This window comes from Artibeus jamaicensis, unplaced genomic scaffold (genome assembly GCF_021234435.1).
Source record: "Artibeus jamaicensis isolate MK-2021 breed Jamaican fruit bat unplaced genomic scaffold, CSHL_Jam_final contig_233, whole genome shotgun sequence".
NCBI classification, from domain to species: Eukaryota; Metazoa; Chordata; class Mammalia; order Chiroptera; family Phyllostomidae; genus Artibeus; species Artibeus jamaicensis.
Window position 1 is genome coordinate 54,217,880 of NW_026521486.1, and position 20,510 is coordinate 54,238,389.

A 20,510-nucleotide genomic window follows, 5' to 3' on the forward strand; every position below is an offset into this window, starting at 1 on the left:
CCTCTGAGAATATGGAGGAAATAGGCAGATAGAAAATTGTTTCTTACACAGTTCTGCAAACTGAAGAAGCAGTCTGCAGAGAAGTAAGCCACAGAGAAGTAGAGAAAGGGAAGTGAAAAGTTTTAAGATTGGGCAGCAATAGACTTTAAGCAGTTTTGATGAAACACAGCCTAATGAATTCTATGCCCTGCAGAGCCAGAAAAAAATTATCAGCTGCAGATATAATGTCTCCTCAGTGATTAACTCTGCTTCCCCTGCTGTATCAAACAGAGTAAAGCCCCATAAGTACTGCATTAAACAGGAATCATTTTACAGTGACCAATCCCTTCCCTCCAGGGTTTCCAGCTGGTCTAGTTTTTAAGTAAGTCCCTGGACAAGACTCCACCTCTAGGTCCAGTTAACTAGTGGTCGTTGTCATTGTGCCCTGCATTTCCCTCTTCCTGAGCCAAACTATACAGTGTAGGACTGCATTAGTTATACCAGTGACCATATCCCAAACCTTCCTTCTAACAATGGCAAATGAGAAACTGAACCGTCTTGGTTTCTTACATTTGTGTTCCAGCAGTTGTCAGGGTCAGTAATTGCTTGGAAAATGTAATCATTTCCAATCTGAGCCTTCCTCCCCCCTTTTGGAGCCAATTTAGTTTTAATCTGCTGTCTATTATAGAATAGACTAACCCTTGGAGATTTCTAAAAAGAAAAAAAGCCTCACTTCCTATTCATTCAGCTCCCCCACCCCCACCCCTCTTCCCTGAGGGCTAGATGATCTCAACTGTAATTTTCTGATTCTCCCGTTTTCTCTAGAGTCTGTCCTTGAACTGCATGGGCATGGTAGAGGACTAGGGACAGGATAGGCAGGGTAGGTAGGCCGTGGAACACTGTCATTCTGAATAAGGTCATTTCCTTTCCTTATTAAAGACAGCCAGGAACATATCGAAGGAATGTGCCTAGGATATGAAAACTATCCCTAGATGACCAATGAACATGTAGGAATCCCAGGCCAAATCCTGCCAAACCGAGTGGAGTAGAAGTGAATGCTGACCCTCCACAAACCTTCAACTTCACAACTCCAGTTCACTCTAAAAACCAAGTAATTGGCGATGCAGCTCTGCGTGATGTCAAACCACAGGCAGTCCCATCCCACGTCGGGGAGCTCCTGGTCCTGCCACTTTAAATTGTAGACCACACCACCCTCTCTTTCTAGCCAATCCAATGCTGCTCTTTAGCCTCTTTCTTCCTTTTCCCGCCTTTGGCACTCTCGTCCAATCACGGAGGTCCTGCCTCCTCGGAGCCCTCACCCCTTCCTGGAAGAAGAGGGGCGGGGTTTCGGTCTTTTGACCCCACCTTAGTCTATGTGTAGCGGACCAACCCGAAGCATTAGAGAGAAAGGGTGTGGCTTGATGTCCCCTCCCCCATTGTGGGGTTTACGGTATGCTGGGGGGCAGCTGGTTTTAAGACTAGGCAACCTCCAGCTGGTCTCTGGGTCCAGCGGTTCCTCCCAGAGGTGGCACTATGGAGCGCTCCCCCGGAGACAGCTCCAGCCCCAACCCCGGGGACCTGGAGCCCTCAGCTCCCTCCGACCCCCCAGACCAGCCTCCCACTGCGCACACAAAGCCAGACCTGAGTTCTGAGGACCAACCTGCCCGCCCAGGCGCGGCGGGTGACGCTCTGGCGATGCTGACTTCGTTCGGGCGGCGGATGCTGGTGCTGGTGCCGGTGTACTTGGCCGGGGCAATGGGACTCAGCGTGGGTTTCGTGCTTTTCGGCCTCGCCCTCTACCTGGGCTGGCGCCGGGTCCGCGACGAGAAAGAACGGAGCCTTCGAGTAGCGCGGCAGCTGCTGGACGACGAGGAGCGGCTCACGACGAAAACACTTTACATGAGCCATCGAGAACTGCCTGCGTGGGTGAGCGACGACCCTCAATCCTCAGTGCAGCATAGCTCCCTTCCAGCCCTTCAGTTCTAGGGCTCTCCATCCCTATCTCTGAAGTCAGCTCCCCACCCAGAGACAATGGGCCCCACCCAGACTTTCCTTTCCTGCCCCTTATCCGCGTGTCTCTTGGGACCGACTGCCCACCACCCCTGCCTTTCTGCACGCCCAGAGCCCGTTCCTTCCACAGAATCAGGAGACCTTCCCCTACGCCTGGGCAAGTAAGCCTTGGCTCTCCCTCCCAGCCAAGCTCCTACTCGCTTCTGGTGTCACTCACGCCTTTGCAGCTCTTGGGCATCCCCGTTCCCGCAGCTGCTCAGAGGGTTCCCACCTCTCTCTCGTCCTCAAGACTATCCCCCCTGTACCCATTCAAGGCTATAAGGTTCTTCTCTTTTCCCCGCGCTTAACCCCGGCGACCCACTGGGCAGTGCGACCTGGGAGCACTGCCCAGCTTAGGTTCTTGCACCTGGCCGGATCCTCCTGCCGCTGCCACCTTCCAGCCTTGGGCAGTCCGGCCGCAGAGCGGCGCAGGGCTGGCGGCTGCAGGACGAAGGGCGGGGGTGCTGGGGGGTTGGGGAGGCCGAATACTGCAGTGCCCGCAGCCCACACTTCACCGTCCCGGCCGGCCCCACCCTTTTCCGGACTTTGAGCTCTCAGATCAGATCTTTATCTTTGTGCCCCTCTCCTTTAGTGGCGAGCCCAATGCCTTCCCTCAGGCCTCGCAGGGACAGAGCCCGTTACCCAGTCTCTCCCTACTCCTCCCTATATGCTCCTCCCAGCAGAGGTGCCAGTCTAAAGGGGCAGGCAGGAGAGATGAACAGAAGTTGACTCTAGAAAGACGCCACCAAGCTTCCCAGGCCCTGGGCTGAAAACCGGGGAGGGGGGGAGTGGTCCCAGGGGACTTGTAGCCCAGTCAGCAACCGTCCTTTTTTCCTCCTGCTCTTCAACATGGAAACTAATCCTCCACAAGCAACTGCCCCATCTCCTCCCCCAATGCAAAGCACAGGTGTCCTTCTTTCCCATAAAAGGAGCCACATCTGATAAAAACAAATAAAGGGGGAAAAAGGCCAAGGCCTAAATGGCTCTTTTGGTCCCTCCCTGATTCCAGGAGCTGCTTCCCTTTTCATCTTTGTGACATAGAAGCCCCAGTCAGAGAAGAGGGAAGGCTGCACAAAGGAACCAGGCCTTTTCCAATCCCAGAATTTCCTCCCCAAACTGTTTTGGCAGGACTTCCCCCTCCAGAAAGCATGTGCCCTTCTCACTCCTCCTCTGCTCCCGCAGCTGTCATTGCACATCCCAGGGCTATCCACAAAGCAACTTTGTGTGGCCAACACCCCATTGGCTCCTCTTCTCAGAAACCTCAGTGCCCCTAAACCCTCTCGGGAGAATGACACCTGGGGCCGTTGCCGCCCCTCCCCCAACCCCTGACTGAGGAGGCCCTGGCACGCTTGGGTTTCCTTTTTTCTGTGGGCATCCCAACCCCCACCCCAGCACCTTAGTAGGAAACCACAGGTGGAGGGTGTGCTCATCACCATCTCTCCCTTCCCCACTTCCAGGTGAGCTTCCCGGATGTGGAAAAGGCTGAATGGCTAAATAAGGTAAGGGTTGATTGACTTCATTTTTAATTTTCACGAGGGAAGCATGGGGTTCCTTTCTCCACTTTTTAAAAAGATTTTATTTATTTTCTTTTTTAGACAGAGGGGAAGGGAGGGAGAAAGAGGGGGAGAGAAACATCAGTGTGTCTGCTTCTCACACGCTCCCTACTGGGAACCTGGCCTGCGACCCAGGCATGAGCCCAGACCAGTATTCAAACTGGAGACCCTTTGGTTCACAGGCCAGCACGCAATCCACTGAGCCACACTAGCCAGGGCGGATTCCTTTCTCTTGCCAGACCCTACCGCACTTCAGTTCTAGCCCCAGCCTAGTCCCCAGTGCTCTCTGTGGGGAGGATTCTGAAGGAACTTGACTTTAGAGGGAGGACTGGGCTTTTTCTATGACTGGCTCCCTTTCCTTCCAGATTGTGGCCCAGGTGTGGCCCTTTCTGGGCCAGTATATGGAGAAGCTTTTGGCTGAAACTGTGGCCCCAGCTGTTCGAGGATCCAACCCCCATTTGCAAACATTTACATTTACGCGAGTGGAACTGGGAGAAAAGGTATATGTGCAAAAGGGAAAGTAGTGGGTGGAAGGAGATGGGACAGGGAAGGTGGGTGGCCCAGGGGTCTTGAGATACTCCTCCTTCCCCTTCACTCTCTCTCACGAATTCATCTCTCTCTAGCCATTGCGCATCCTGGGAATCAAGGTTCATCCTGGTCAGAGCAAAGAACAGATCCTGCTGGACTTGAACATCAGGTAACAACTCACAACTCCATTTCCCCTTCAACAGGATCCCGGTCACTCACACTTGACCCCACTTCCTTCCACTTCAGCCAACTACTAACTTTCTTTGTTCTTTTCTTCACCAATCCCCAGCTATGTTGGTGATATACAGATTGATGTGGAAGTGAAGAAATATTTCTGCAAAGCAGGAGTCAAGGGCATGCAGGTGGGGCAGATATCAGGGTTCCCCCATAGTACGGAGCCTTTGACCTAAGTTTCTTGGGATACGGGGAAGTCTGGGGAGGGAAAAGAGGCATTTTCTGAGGAAAGACTTTGATCTTCTCTTCTTATCCCAGCTTCACGGTGTCCTGCGGGTGATTCTTGAGCCACTCATTGGAGACCTTCCTATCGTAGGGGCTGTGTCAATGTTCTTTATTCGGCGCCCGGTAAGGAGGGAAGGGGAGACAGGAGTGGGAAGGCGGGGGTGGCCAGCTGTGGGGAATGGAGAAGGCAATTGACAAGAAGGGTGAATTCTGGCAACTGCTGGGTGGATATGACCACACCACCTGTGCTGTGTTCTGATCGTTCTGCTCTTTCTTTCCAGACCCTCGATATCAACTGGACAGGGATGACGAACCTGCTGGATATCCCAGGACTCAGGTACCAAGGGCTTACTGAGCACCTGCAAAGTGTCCAGCCTGGCCTGGGCGCCCCAGGGTCACAGAGCAGTGAAAGACACAGTGGTGTCTTCCTGGAGCCTTGAGCCTAGGTGGAAAGATAAGACAAATACCCAGAAAAGTGCTGCGCGGTGACTTTTCCTTTGTGGGGGAACAAGCACTTTGGCAGAGAATGCATAGGGCTGCAGACTGTTCAATAGAGGCAAAAAAGAAGAAGGGACAGGGCAGTAGGTGGGAAATTAGGGTAGAAGAGTAACAATGGAGTTCCAGGAAAGGACTTACTTCTAGTTTTAGGCCCCTTGGTTGTGGGAAACATAGTTGGGGTTGGGGATATTGTAAGTTGGGGCCACCCTCACCTTTTCCGCTCCCTAATTCAGCTCGCTGTCCGACACCATGATCATGGACTCCATCGCTGCCTTCCTTGTGTTGCCCAACCGATTGCTGGTGCCCCTTGTGCCTGACCTTCATGACGTGGCCCAGTTACGTTCCCCTCTTCCCAGGGTATGGCTTCTCCCCCATTAAGCAGATTTTCTCAGAACCCCTGTGCTGGGCCCATAGTTTCACTACTGGATTCCTACACTCAGGGCATCATTCGGATTCACCTGCTGGCTGCCCGAGGGCTAAGCTCCAAGGACAAATACGTGAAGGGCCTGATTGAGGGCAAGTCAGACCCCTATGCACTTGTGCGAGTGGGCACACAGACCTTCTGTAGTCGGGTCATCGACGAGGAGCTCAACCCCCAGTGGGGAGAGACTTACGAGGTAGGAGAGCTGGGGAGTGGGGCTGTGGGAAATGGGGAGGCCTGGGAAGGTTGCGAGGGAGAATGCTGATTGGATGATCCTCAGAGTCACAGCCCATGGGACCCTTATCCCTCTGTGCCCTTCAGGTGATAGTACACGAGGTTCCAGGTCAGGAGATTGAGGTGGAAGTGTTTGACAAGGACCCAGACAAAGATGACTTTCTGGGCAGGTGAGACTCCACGTGTGTTAGGATTCTAAGGCCTCGGTGCTAACAAGGCCACAAAGGTAATTATCATCTTCTTCCAGGCCTGGGAATTGTGGTCCTTTTCCTTGCCAGCCTCCCTACCCCTCGCCCCCTTGCCCCCATCCCGCCACAGGCCTGTGTGTGGGTGTGCGCACACACAATCCTCTCCTGAGTGTAAGAAGAAGGGAGTCTTGAGATCTTCCACTTATTTCTGGTTGGGTGAGTAGAGGGTCAATGACATACTACTAATTATAGCACTCCCCCTTTTTCCCTCTCTTTGCCTGCCTCCACAGAATGAAGCTGGATGTCGGGAAGGTGTTACAGGCTGGAGTACTGGATGACGTACGTTAAAAGAAAGATAGGGGGTGGTCTCACCCATCCAGCAGATAATGGCTGCTGCATTGGTGGGGAAGAGGCTGGATGGCTGTCTGATCTGTACAATGCCTGACTTCCTTCCACTTCTTCCTTCAGTGGTTCCCTCTACAAGGAGGGCAAGGCCAAGTTCACTTAAGGCTAGAATGGCTGTCACTTTTGCCAGACGCAGAAAAACTGGAGCAGGTAGGCAATGTGGAAACAGGAAGCTGGCAGGGGAGAAATGGGCATCGGGAAGTACAGGGACTGTGGGGACTGAGATCTGACTACTGCTACCCTGCAGGTTCTACAGTGGAATCGAGGCGTCTCCTCCCGCCCAGAACCCCCATCCGCTGCCATCTTAGTTGTCTATCTGGATCGGGCCCAGGATCTCCCTGTGAGTGTGGCTTCCAAGGGCAGGTGAACAGGGACCCTTGGGTACCGCTTTCCCACACCCTCTCTTGCCCCTGCCTGCTTTGCTCCAGAAGTAGCGACATGTAACACAAGGGTTCCAAGGAGGAAAGGGTCCTAGAGCCACCTCAGGGAAAAGATTCTGCTAAAAGCCCGCCTTTCTTCACTGCAGTAAAAACACCCATGATACTGACTTCTGGATTCTACCCCCCATAGCTGAAGAAGGGGAACAAGGAACCCAACCCCATGGTACAACTGTCAATTCAGGATGTGACCCGGGAGAGCAAGGTAAGGGCCAGGACATCATTGCGGGAGGTATCATTCGTGAGTGGGGCTGGGGGTGGGGAGGGCTGTTTTGGGGATGAAGTTTCCTCTGGAAGGCCTCTAATGGCAAGGGCTTTCTGGAGAAACGAGTGATACTGTGGTACAGACCCTTTTTTAAACAAATGTATTGGGGGTGACATTGGTTAATAAAATTTGTGGCACGTACCCTGAATCCTGCGCATCTTCAGGCTGTCTACAGCAACAACTGCCCGGTGTGGGAGGAGGCCTTCCGCTTCTTCCTGCAAGACCCTCAAAGCCAGGAGCTCGATGTACAGGTGAGATAACCATCTGCTCAGCCCCTCCTGACGCCCTGTTCCTTCTTCTCAGATCCGGACCTTTCTTCTCTCCATGTTCTCCTTTGGTTTCTGTTTCTTTGCTTTTTTTTTAAAGATTTTATTTATTTTTAGAGGGGAAGGGAGGAAAAGAAACATCAATACATGGTTGCCTTTCACACGCCCGCACCTGGGGACCTAGCCCGAAACCCAGGCATGAGCCCCAACCAGGATTCGAACCAGCGACCCGTTGGTTTGCAGGCCAGTGCTCAATCCACTGAGCTACGCCAGCCAGGGCAAATTACTGTTTTTCAAAAAGAGCAAAGAACATATTGAGTACCTAATAGGTGCCTTGTATTATAAATGTCATAGAAAAAGCATGAAACAGTACCTGCCTTCATGAAGCTTACTAGTTTCATAGACGACACACATATATAAAACCATCCAAGAAGAATTAAATATATATATATTTTTAAAGATTTTATTTATTTATCTTTAGAGGGGAAGGGACGGAGAGAGGGAGAGAAACATAAATGTATGGTTGCCTTTCGTGCATCCCCTGCTGGGAACTGGCCTGCAGGGAACCAGCCTGCAACCCAGGCACGTGCCCTGACTGGGAATCGAACCACGATTGTCTGGTTCGCAGGCCCGCGCTCAATCCACTGAGCTATACCAGCCAGGGCCAGAATTAAATATTAATTAGGCACAGTAAAATACCTATAGTAGAGTGCTGAGGATGGCCAGAGATATAGGTACAGAGGCTGGAGTAACTAAAGATTTTGTGAAGGAAGTAGGACTTTACATGGACCTTGAAGGGATCGTTAGGATTTAAATAGGCAGAGAGGAGAATGAGAACTTTCCAGGTAGTGGGAACAGAATGCACACAGGCGGAAGTGACCGTGGAGTAGGCAGAAGAACTGAACGGATGGCCCAGGATGGAGCAAAAGTTCTGGGACGGGCACAGAGAGGAGGAATCTGGGACATGTTATAATTTCCCTGGATGCCTCCCTTTCCCCTAATCTCTGCACTCCAGCTCCAACTCCTCCTCCTCTGCCTGTAGGTGAAGGACGACTCCAGGGCCCTGACTTTAGGGGCGCTGACCCTGCCCCTGGCTCGTCTGCTGACTGCCTCTGAACTAACCCTGGACCAGTGGTTCCAGCTCAGCAGCTCTGGCCCAAACTCCAGGCTCTACATGAAGCTGGTTATGAGGGTATGGAGAGGGAGGGAGTGCCGAGGGTGGGGAAGGGCCTTGTAGATTCCTTAGTATTAAGAGTAAGGAAGGGGGAATCCTTTAAGATTAAATGAGCTAGTATTATATATGGAAGCACCTAGCACACACACAAAAAATGTTTGTAGATCTAACTGGAGAAAGATATGGTGTATAAATAGGATGAGTATGGAGGGAACCCCATAGAGATGAGCCCAAATAAGACAGGCACCGGGTTTCCTAGTCAGTGCCCCTGCTCTGTCCCCAAATCCCCATACACCTGCCTGCTGGTGTCCAGCTGCACTTCTTTGACAATCACACCACCCTCCCAGATCTTGTACTTGGATTCATCAGAAGTGCACTTCCCCACTGTGCCTGGTGCCACTGGTGCTTGGGACCCAGACAATGAGAGTCCCCAGACAGGCAGCAGTGTGGATGCCCCACCTCGACCCCATCACACTACTCCTGACAGTCACTTTGGGACCGAGGTGAGTCTCTGTCTGGAAAGGACTAGGGTCTGTCTGCCTGCTGTAAGTGTGCAAAGCCTGTTTCAGGGTTGGGTCTGACGGATTTCTTTCTCTTTGACTGCCTTCTGGTGCCCCCGTCTGTGCTTTTTGCAGAATGTTCTTCGGATCCATGTGTTAGAGGCCCAGGACCTGATTGCCAAAGACCGTTTCTTGGGGGGATTGGTGAAGGGCAAGTCAGACCCCTATGTCAAACTAAAGCTGGCAGGCCGGAGCTTCCGGAGCCGTGTTATTCGGGAAGATCTCAATCCCCGCTGGAATGAGGTTTTTGAGGTCAGAATTAAGTGGCTAGGTCTCCTCCCAGTTTGCCCCTTCCTTCCCCCATCTCTGAGAGTGGTCCAGAAAAGCTTGGGGAGTGGGAGCAGTGGGGGGTGTCTAGTCAGTTGGAGAAGGAAAGGAGAGATTCCACTCTGTCTGCACTGTTCTCTCCCACTAGGTGATTGTCACATCAGTTCCAGGCCAAGAGCTAGAGGTTGAGGTTTTTGACAAGGACTTGGACAAGGATGACTTTCTGGGCAGGTGAGAGGGTGGGAGTCCAGTGGGAAACAGGTGAGCCTCTGTAGGCCTCAGGGACACAGAGACTTGGCTCCGACCATTGACCTCTTGTCTTCATCTTTCTTCTCTGCAGGTGTAAAGTGAGTCTCACCACAGTCCTGAACAGTGGCTTCCTTGATGAGGTGAGCATGGAATTAGAATCAACGATCTCTCCTGATCTTGACCCAAGGCTTATTCTCATAGGCCCTCTGCCCCCACACCCCCAAGTTTTAACCCTGCCTGCTACCACAGTGGCTGACCCTGGAGGACGTCCCATCTGGCCGCCTGCACTTGCGTCTGGAGCGTCTGACCCCGCGTCCCACTGCTGCTGAGTTAGAGGAGGTAGGGAAGGCTACTGGGGGAAGGAGGGGGCCCCAAATGAACACGTCTATCTGATTTTATTTTATTTTTTTTTAATTTATTGATTTTAGAGAGAGAAACATTGATTTGTTGTTACTTAACTTACACGTTTCATTGGTTGGTTCTGGCAACCTTGGTACATCAGGTCAACACTCCAACCAGCTGAGCTGTCTGGCCAGGGCCACTTGTGTCTGATTTTAAGGCATACGCCAGGTGCCAGGCTGTCAGTCACCGCTCTCCAACCCGCTGTGCGCCTTCCCCCAGGTGCTGCAGGTAAACAGTTTGATCCAGACTCAGAAGAGTGCAGAACTGGCGGCAGCCCTGCTGTCCGTCTATGTGGAGCGGGCCGAGGACCTGCCGGTGAGACCTGCTCCCCCTGCCCCATGATTCCCTGTCCCTCCTCCCACTGCCCTCAGGTGCAGATGCTCCTGGAGTGTCTGGAATAACAGTAAATTCCCAATTCCTCTGTTGGCTGGGGTGGAGCTGGGGTTGGAGCAATTGCCTGTCCAAGGGGTGGGGGCACGACTGCCAGCTATGGATGTGACTTGTGAGAAGAGGGGGAAATCTACCTAACTTGATCCCAATTTAAGACAACTTTCAATATTTATATTAAATACTAAATATTTAGTATTTAACACTGTATTCTCTTCCTAGCTCCGAAAAGGTGCCAAACCTCCCAGCTCTTACGCTACTGTCACTGTGGGAGACACTTCTCATAAAACTAAGGTATGGGGGTATGCCGAGCAGAAAGAAAGGGGGGCAGAGGTGTAGAGGAGAGACCGTCAACCACTGCTCTTCACCCCCCATCTCCACCAGACTGTTCCCCAAACTTCAGCCCCTGTCTGGGACGAGAGTGCCTCCTTTCTCATCAGGAAACCAAACACTGAGAGCCTGGAGTTACAGGTACTGTGAGTTCATTCTACAAACATTTTGCAGATTCCCCTCACGGGCTAGACATTGAACCAGGCACAGGGTGTTTAGCAATAAAAGGTCTAGTTTTCATCTTTTTGGAGCCCACACTGTCTTTCGGAAGAAAAATAACCAGAGAATACTTGGAGACTTATAACTGCTGAGGTAAAAGGCACTGTGGAGAAAAAAGGCAGGTTCCAGCTCAGACTAGGGAACAGGTGGCGGTAAGACAGCCATCTTTAGATGACGCCTGAGCTTACAGGAAAATAGGCCCTGACCAGGAAAAGAGGGCAGGGCGCTTTTCAGGCTGAGAAAAGAATGGAGGAGAAAGAAGGCAAGTTGTAGATTAGAGAGGCAGCCAGGAGCAAGAGCACAGGGGCTGTCGACTATTACCCTAAGCACTTGGATGTTCTCCTAAAGGCACAGGGAGACACTGGAAGGAAAGACACACCCAGATGTGCTTTGGGAAGAGCGTGATGAGAGCAGGGTAAAGAATGGACAGCACTGGAGGCAAGTAGATGAGTTAAGAGATTATTAGAGTAACTGACGCAAGAAATGACAAAGGCCAGATGGTATTTGGTGGTTACTTTGACATGGAGGGGAAGGAGGAACAAGGAACAGTCGATGCTAACTCCTGAATTTTTGGCATGGATGGCTGGACAGGTAAAGGTGCCATCAAAAGCATAGAAAATGCACAAAGTGGCCCTGGCTGGTGTAGCTCAGTGGATTGAGCATGAGCCTGTGAAGCAAAGGGTCGCTGGTTCGATTCCCAGTCGGGGACACATGCCTGGACTGCAGGCCAGGTCCCCAGTAGGGGACACATGAGAGGCAACCACACATTGATGTTTCTCTCCCTCTCTTTCTCCTTCCCTTCCCCTCTCTCTAAAATAAATAATTTTTTTTAAAAAGAATGCACAAAGTAGAAGGTTGTGAATTTGAGTTCTCTGAGGGACATCCAAGGGGAGACAGCGTTTCAGAAGGCAGATCTATGGCCTGTTATGGTGTTCCTCCCTCTCCTTTGAACATCATGAGCAAGCAACAGGTAGCGACTGTCAGTAGCGCAAATGAGGTCTCTCAGAGCGTGTGTAGCATGAACAGCAAAGGATGGGCATGCTGGGCGCTAACGACAGAAGGGCGGACGGAGAAAGAAGAGCCCTTCAAAGGGCCTGAGGTACAGCCAGGGCAGTGGGATACTCACCTGAAAAGAGTGAGTTACAATAAGAAAAGAAGAGTGTCTCAAAAGATAGGAAGTGGCCAGATGTTGCTGAGAGGGAAAAACTAGATGACTGAAAATTACTCATTGACTTTGAACTAGGTCACTGATTATTGTTTGCAGCAACTTCAGTGGCATAAATTCAGCAGAAACTAAGTATCAGTGAGTTGAAGGGTGAACCAAAAGTGAAGAGGTATGAGAGGTAGAGACAGGAGAAGTGGAAGGTAATAGAGGGATGCCGACTTCCTCTTATGGAGGAGTCAAGAACTCCCTTCTAAAGCAGGTAGAGCCCTGGCTGGTGACTAGAGTACATAGAGCCCTCAATGGAATGACTGCCAGCCTGCGCCGGTTCAATTCCCAGTTGGGGCACATGCCTGGGTTGCGGGCCAGATCCCCAGATGCAGGCATACAAGAGGCAACCACAAATTGATTTCTCTCCCTCTCTTTCTCCCTCCCTTCCCCTCTCTCTAAAAATAAATGAAATCTTTAAAAATACATAGATAAAGTAGATAGAAAAGTAAATGGACAATTATATGAAGAGAAACCAATAGAATTTAAAATAAGGTAACTGTTACCCTGGCCAGATGGCTTGGCTGGTTGGAGTGTCACCCCTTACACCAAAGGTTGTGGGTTCAGTCTCCAGTCAGGGCACATGCCTGGGTTGTGGGTTCCATCCCTGGTTGGGGCACATACAGGAGGCAACCAACTGACCTCTCTCTCTCCCTTTCTCTACAATCAATAAAAAACATCTGCTCTTGTCCTGGCTGGTATAGCTCAGTGGATTGATTGGCTGCTGGCATGAGAACCAAGGGTTGCCAGTTCAGTTCTCAGTCAGGGCACATGCCTGGGTTGCAGGCTGGGTTCCTGGTTTGGGGCCTGCAAGAGGCAACTGATCAGCGTAGCTCTCAAACATCAATGTTTTGAGAATTAAAAAAAATAAAATAGTGAAACTATTAACAACACTAGCAGAGGTAGAAATATAAATGAGTACTTTCTTATCTTCCTATTTCCATAACAGGGAATCAATGGATACCAAAGTTAACAAATCATGAAATAGAGATAATAGGCATATTCATTAGAATTACGTTAAAACAAAGGAACTGGGAAGGTTTTATAGGCTGTTAACATTTGGAGTATGGAAATGGAGTGGAATGAGCAGAAAACATTTAAACTTAATTTCATATTTTTAAAATATTTTTATGTATTGATTTTAGAGAGAAACATCGATTTATTGTTCCACTTATCCATGCACTCATTGATTCTTTTTTTAATCAGATTTCTTTTTTTTTTTAATATTGTATTTATTTATTAGAGAGAGGGGATAGAAGAAAGAGTAGAAGAGAAACATCAGTGTGTGGCTGCCTCTCACGTGTCCCCCACTGGAGACCTGGCCCGCAACCCAGGCATGTGCCCTGACTGGGAATCAAACTGGTGACCCTTTGGTTCACAGTCCCAGGCTCAATCCACTGAGCTACACCAGCCAGGGCTGATTGATTCTTATATGCGCCCTGACCAGGGAGCAAACCTGCAACCTTGGCTTATTGGGATGATGTTCTAATCCACTGAGCTACCCAGCTAGGGCCTAATTCCATTTTCACTGTTCTTTTCTTCCCCCTGGTATACTTTGTGAAAACTATGGAGTAAAGATAGTCTAATGTACTGTGGTTAAGAAAGGACGGGCAGCAGTGGCACCTACCACTGCTGTCAGGGTTTCCCTGCCCTTCACAAAGGGGAGTCTCTCACCAAAACCACCCAAGAGTCCAAGCGTTTGAACCAGGGACACTAGGATTAAGTCTTTTCTCTTGTAATCACAGTGCTGTTGCTCCACAGGTCCGGGGTGAGGGGACCGGTGCATTGGGCTCACTATCCCTGCCCCTCTCAGAGCTTCTTGAGGCTGACAGGCTCTGTGTGGACCGCTGGTTTACGCTGAACAATGGTCAAGGGCAGGTGCTACTGAGAGCACAGCTGGGGGTGAGTGCCAAGAGACGGTGAGCAGGAGGGGGTGGGCAGGAACAGGGCTGCATCCTCTTAGTGAGGTGGTGGAGCAGCACTCTGCCCAGCTCACAGCTGTCTTGCCCTCCTAGATCCTGGTGTCCCAGCACTCAGGAGTGGAAGCTCATAGCCACAGCCATAGCTACAGCTCCTCATCACTGAATGAAGAACTAGAGGTGTGGGCTGGGCAGCCTCACATCACCTCCTCAGCCCCAGAGCTCCGGCAGCGCCTAACTCATGGTGACAGGTAAAGAATTAGGATGGGAAGATAGAATGCAGTCAGGAATGTAAAGGATGAACTACAGCCCTGACTCATGTGACTCAGTGGGTTGAGCGTCATCCTGCAAACTGAAGGGTTACCGGTTCAATTCCTAGTCAGGGCACGTGCTTGGGTTGCAGGCTACATCCCCGGTTGGGGGATGCAAGAGGCAACCAATAGATGTTTATCCTCCTCTTCCTCCCTCCCCCTCTCTCGAAAAAGAAATAAAATCTTTAAATAAATCAATCAGTAAAGGATGAGCTACAGGTTCCCTAGGCACTGCGCCCTCCCAGACCTACCTCCATCTCTCCGCAGCCCTGCTGAGGCTCCAGCCGGGCCTCTGGGCCAGGTGAAGCTGACAGTTTGGTACTACAGTGAGGAGCGGAAGCTAGTCAGCATCGTTCACAGTTGCCGGTGAGACCCCATCCGTTCGATTCTCCAAGTTCTCTCCATCCCTCCCTTGTGTTGCCTTATCATCCTTGTCCTCCTGTTGCAGTGCCCTTCGACAGAATGGGCGGGATCCCCCGGACCCCTATGTGTCGCTGTTGCTGCTGCCAGACAAGAACCGGGGCACCAAGAAGAAGACCTCACAGAAGAAGAGGACCCTAAATCCTGAATTTAATGAACGGTCAGTCAGTGGGTGTTCCGATGGAGAGATGGCAGGCTTGACAAGGACACCTGCCTCTAATACCCAGTCTCTCCCCAGGTTCGAGTGGGAACTGCCCCTGGATGAGGCCCTCCGGCGAAAGCTGGATGTTTCCGTGAAGTCTAATTCCTCCTTCATGTCGAGAGAGCGTGAGCTGCTGGGGAAGGTAAGAGGGTGAGCATGGGCAGGGCGAAGGTGAGCGTTAGAAGCTGCTGGTATCAAGGCTGTTGGGAGGAAGCACCCCAGGCGACGTTATTTTGTAGGTGACCCAATCACCTCTGCACTGGTTTGGGACCAGAAAGGGTAATAATGGGACATGGTCTGTGGAGATATCAAAATAATAGCTTGTCTTTACCATCTTCCAACACAGGTGCAGGTGGACCTGGCTGAGATAGACCTCTCCCAAGGCGCGGCCCAGTGGTGAGGGTCTCGATGGGCTGGGGATGGGCCTAGATATTAAGTAGGAGAAATCTGATTCAGAGACCACTGATTCTCTGAAGTACAAAAGGCCCTAGTTTCTGTCTCATTCATAAGCAGACACAAGAGTCAACTTTATACCCGAGTATTCTCTGCTTCTTCCCACAGGTATGACCTCATGGATGACAAGGACAAAGGCAGCTCCTAGGAGCCAGGATTAACAGCCTACTGTCTCTTTGCCTCGCCTCTTGCTGCATTACCGCCTCAATGCAATGAGCCAAAATTTAGGGCTTGAGGGCTGAGCCTGCAGCCCTCAGCCCTCTCACCTCTCAGGCTCACACTAGGGCCTTTGCCTGACCAAAGAGGAAGACCGTATGTTACCCTTTCTTTACTGCACGGCCTTTATTCTGGGCTCCTGGAGCAGGGACCCGAGCTGGCTATTTCCTACTCTGCCTGCAAAGTCTCCTTTCCTCCCAGCTCTTCAGGGCCTTCTGTACCTGTGCCTGGCCACTGGCAGCACTAGCGGTGGCATTAGCTTATGCCAAATACACTTTTGGAAAGATCTTTTCTCCTTATCACCTTCTTCCCTGTTGTAAACAGGGAGGGAAAACACGTGGGTGGGAAGGTGAATAGGCTCACCACTCAAGCTCTGACCCTCTCGGACCACTGCATGTAGCGAATGTATAGCACCCCAGGTCCCCATGTCCAATTCTGTCCCCACTTTCCTCAAGCCTGTCCTGAAAATTACATCTGCTATGATGACTGGTGCCAGCCAGTCTCCCGAGTCACTCTGGGGATTGAAAGCACTTGGGTTCTAATCAAGCCTCAACTAGCAGGTATCACTCCTGGAGCCTCTGGCTGGTGCTGTGCAGAGGGCCTTGTAGGGCTCAGGACAGCAGGGCCAATTTCTTTATCCAGGTGCCCAGGCTGTTAACTCACTGATTAGAACTGAATCTCATTCTGCACCAACTCTGCCAATTCACTGTGTCTTACATTAAACATTATCATCAAACCAGCTGAGGCTCTTTTCCTTAAGGGCGGAATCCAGCCTACCCATCAGATGCTTATTCCAAGTGTCACAGCCTTTATTCAACTCTCAAATCATATCAGTTTACTTAGTGGTCAGAACCTACTGTGGTTGCAGCCACCAAGAGCGTTGGTTCCGTTGAGGATGGTCAAAGGCCCTGTGTAAAGCAGCTGCTGCTGAGTTTCTAGTGAGATTCATGCCCAGTCACTGATGAAGTGTGTTGTTACTCACCCAACTTGTCTGCTGACCATTATCTCCTGGACGTTCCAGGGAAAGGATTCCCAAACCCAGTGAACTTGGAAGCTCTGTGACTCAGCACAGGTTCAGAGTGTCTCAGTATAATGTTTACCTGCAACCAAAAAGATGTTTGGCCCATCCGCTGGGCAGCTAAAACGAGAAGTACCATATTATGCCGCGTATAATGCACACTTTTCTGCCCAACTTTTTGAGGGGAAAAATAAGGTTGAGCATTATACGTGGTAGTACTAATTCTGTATCTCTATAAATGTTTTTAACTTTTATTTATGCTTATGCGTTAAAAGTGTAACTCGAAAGCAATAACGATATCTATATGCAAAACAATACCCTGGAATATGATAATCAGTTTTGTTTCTAAATATAAGTAAATAAATCATTGACTTTAAAAATTTAAGCAAAAGGGTTTTTTTTTCCTGAAAGTTTCAGCCAAAAATGTGGGTGCACACCGTACACGGGAGTGCGTTATACAGCACATTATGGCAAAATACAGCATTTTATACCCATCAGATCTGCTTGCCATGAACTCTGCTCCTTTCGGGCCCTGCCTGGAGTGGAAGCTGTGGAAGCTGTGCTCCATCCGCTCTACAGTCATAGGAAGGGAGAGTGAGGTGGAGGATGAGTGAACTACTGAAAATGGCCACTGGAACAGGAACTTGGGAGATTTCATATCTGTTTCAGGGGAGGGTATCATCTCCAGAAGAGCATAAATTTTAGGATGCTGCCCACTGGGAGCAGAGGAAAGGCTCAGAGGAAAGAACTAAACTCTGTTCAAGGAGCTGCCAAAAAGTCACCTTATTAGCAAAAGCTGAAGTTAAAACTCCATGCCTTCTATTAACTCAGCTCTTGTTTTATTTTTCAATAATTCCTTTGTAGTCATTTCTGGTCTTTCCACCCTTCTACTTTCCAGCAACTTAAGAGCATCCTAAGCCTTGGCTATGCGCAAGAGGTCTCAGTTGCTCTCCACCTGACCCAGAAATAAAGGGGAAAACCCCAAAAATACAAGACAGAAGAACATTTCTAAGGACTCTGTCATATTTGGTACTGGGCATGTGGCCCAAGACCTGTTCTAGCTGGCTTCGGCTAATACAACAGGGATCTTGCAATGTGTGACTTTAAGAAGCACTCTTGACCTAGTTGATCACTTCAAGTAACAAACATTTCCAGAAAACTAGATGACATGGCACAAATTATTCCAGAAGGGTCCTTACTCTTCCAACCTCAAGATACACGAGGGAGGAAGAATTGGTCCACATATTAAATACAAAACAAGACAATGCATTGTTGCAATTCTATACACAAAGATTGAACAAATTAAGGGTCATTAATCACAGGAATTAAACAAATGTACTGTTATTCTTCAAACGGCCAGGTTTCCACACTGACATACGTGACACCTATGTCTTCCAGGGAAAGACAGGTGCAGTTGCAGGAGGACCCTGTAACTTGGGTTTACAAAGACCTCTCTTGGTATGCGGCTTTGTTGGCCCAAACAGTGTGTTGTAGTTAACAGTGTGGCAACGCAGTTGTCTAGCCAACAGCCGTCTCCCTCTCTTCCCTACATACAGAAAAACCCCAGAGCACTCCTTGCGACAGTGTGCCGACTCCAAGGGATTAATCACACGATTGTCTTTGCTACATGGTCACTTTTCCAGCTTTCCCTGCAACTGGCTTGGTGACCCAGCTCTGGTCAACAAGATGTAAAAGGAAGTCAGCTGGGGCCTGAAGTGTCAACATTGCCCCCTTCCTTTCTGCTGCAACAGAAGAGGCAGAAGAGGCAGCAGCCTTCTCTAAGGTGATGAGGTCACTAACACCAGGCAGAAAAGTTAACATGATTATAGAAGTGCCTATTTTATAAGTTAGCATTGTCTTAAAACCTGCTTTTTTCATTCAACACAAGCATTTTTCCACTTTATTAAATATTCTTTTTTTAAAATCCTCACCTGAGGATATGTTTACTGATTTTTTTTAGAGACAGAGGAGGAAGGGGAGGCGAGGTGTAGGAGAGAGAAAGAGAGAAACATCAACTGGTTGCTCCCATTTGCATCTTGACTGAGGATCCAACCTGCAACCCAGGCACGTGCCCTGACGGGGTATAGAACCTAAACCCTTCTGGCGCACGTGACAGCACTCCAACCAACGGAGCCACCAGGCCAGGGCCATTAAATATTCTCTGAAAATATAATTTCTAATGGTTGTGTATTCAATAGAATGCACCAGAACGCAATGGAACCCCATTGTTTTCCTATTCACTGTGGGAATAGAAACAAAAACATTTGTACACATCTCACATGATTTCATTAGGGGAAGTAGAATTAGTGGGTCAACTTCTGTACTTTAATGACTTTCAACACATTCTTCCAAGCTGCATTCTAAGGAGATTGTATGGGTTTTCTACATTGCCACCAGCATTACAAAAAAAAAAATTGTTTTTCTACTTCTCTCCTGGCTATTTTAATTTAAAAAAAAAATCCTTGTGAACTGATGGGAAAAATCTTGCCTCTACCTTTACAGAGTTTCTGCCTCTTCCTTCACTGTCAGATATACCCGTGTGTCATTTCTCGGTGCAGGAAGCCCTCTCGCCAGCAGCAATTCCTCTCCCTACCACCTGTAAATTTCCTTTTCTTTTAAAAATTTTTTAAAGATTTTATTCACTTACTTCTAGAGAGAGGGTGAGGGAGGGAGAAAGAAGGGGAGAGAAACAGCACTGTGCAAGAAATACATGGACACACCCCCTGGAGGACCTGACTCACAATCCAGGCATTTGCCCTGACTGGGAATTGATCCGGCGACCTTTCCGTTCAAACGCTGGCACTGAGCCACACCACCTAGGGCCAGTTCACTTCTCTGATCTTGGGCTGCAATCCGGATAACATTTGTGGAGTATTATATTAGTTAAGTACTACTGAAATATTAAAGTAGAACTGTCCTGAAGAAACAGAAAGGGCCCTGGCTGGCGTGGCTCAGTGGGTTGAGTGCCGGCCTGTGAACTGAAGGGTCACAGGTTCGATTGCCTTAGGGCACATGCCTGGGTTACGGCCCAGGTCCCTGCTTGGAGGTGTGGGAGAGGCAACCAACTGATGTTTCTGTTCCTCTCTTTTTCTCTCCCTTTCTTTCTCTCTGAAAATAAATAAATACAATTTCTTTTAAAAAAGAAACAGAAGAGAATTTGACACCAAAAGCAAAGGCAACAAAAGCAAAAATAAGTAAGTGGAACTATATCAAACTAAAAAAAAACTTCTGCCCTGGCTGGTGTGGCTCAATGGATTGAGTGCTGGCCTGTGAACCAAAGGGTCGCTGGTTTGATTCTCAGTCAGGGCACATGCCTGAGTTGCAGGCCAGGTCCCCAGTTGGGAACATGTGAGGGCAACCACATGTTGATGTCCCTCTCCTTCTCTCTTTCCCTTCCCCTCTCTCTAAATAAAATCTTTTAAAAAACCCTAATTAAAAAATATGGAAGAATAAATAAATAAAATCTTTTTTTTTAAATTAAAAAAAGGGGGACTTCCACCCAAGATGGAGGCGCAGGTGGAAATACTGTACCTCCTCACACAACCAAATTTAAGGACAACAAAGATTTAGAAACCAAAACAGACAGAAAATTGAACTGCACCAAAGTCGGACAACAACGAACCATTCATCCAGACCAGTAAGAGAGGTGTAGTCAGTGGCCAGTGGAGAGGGGTCACGGCAAGAAGAAGCAGTGGCTGCGAGACTGACCCAGATGCACGGGCAGCAGTAGGCAGATCCCAGGTGTGGGGTGTCAACCAACGGGCAGACCCAGTGAGGGCGCCAGGTGGCTGGCTGACCGCGGTCACACATTCATGCACAGATAAACCAGGTGAAAAAAGGGACAGTGAGACAGACTGCGCAACCCAGGATCGCAGCACCGGGAAATAAAGC

The 20,510-nt window shown here is 49.6% G+C and overlaps 1 protein-coding gene across 1 annotated transcript; it reads left to right on the plus strand.

The window, feature by feature from the left end:
• The first annotated feature begins 1,416 nt into the window (after positions 1 to 1,416).
• ESYT1 (extended synaptotagmin 1) lies at positions 1,417 to 16,340 on the plus strand. The gene is made up of 31 exons (XM_037144195.2): positions 1,417 to 1,905; positions 3,486 to 3,527; positions 3,947 to 4,081; positions 4,205 to 4,278; positions 4,399 to 4,471; positions 4,602 to 4,691; positions 4,850 to 4,905; positions 5,300 to 5,423; positions 5,507 to 5,683; positions 5,809 to 5,891; positions 6,200 to 6,248; positions 6,378 to 6,464; positions 6,562 to 6,654; positions 6,885 to 6,956; positions 7,181 to 7,267; positions 8,325 to 8,474; positions 8,804 to 8,959; positions 9,092 to 9,268; positions 9,432 to 9,514; positions 9,624 to 9,672; positions 9,782 to 9,871; positions 10,154 to 10,249; positions 10,544 to 10,615; positions 10,706 to 10,792; positions 13,842 to 13,982; positions 14,096 to 14,250; positions 14,578 to 14,676; positions 14,759 to 14,890; positions 14,969 to 15,074; positions 15,279 to 15,328; positions 15,494 to 16,340. The coding sequence occupies exons 1-31, from the start codon at positions 1,513 to 1,515 to the stop codon at positions 15,531 to 15,533; spliced, it is 3,318 nt and encodes a 1,105-aa protein (XP_037000090.2). The 5' UTR covers positions 1,417 to 1,512; the 3' UTR covers positions 15,534 to 16,340.
• The last annotated feature ends 4,170 nt before the right edge of the window (positions 16,341 to 20,510 follow it).

Coding starts and splice junctions, on each gene's coding strand:
- ESYT1 (XM_037144195.2), top strand. CDS start 1,513: ATGGAGCGCTCCCCCGGAGACAGCTCCAGCCCCAACCCCGGGGACCTG. Junction 5,684..5,808: donor AGTGGGGAGAGACTTACGAG/GTAGGAGAGCTG, acceptor TGTGCCCTTCAG/GTGATAGTACACGAGGTTCC. Junction 9,872..10,153: donor CTGCTGCTGAGTTAGAGGAG/GTAGGGAAGGCT, acceptor GCCTTCCCCCAG/GTGCTGCAGGTAAACAGTTT.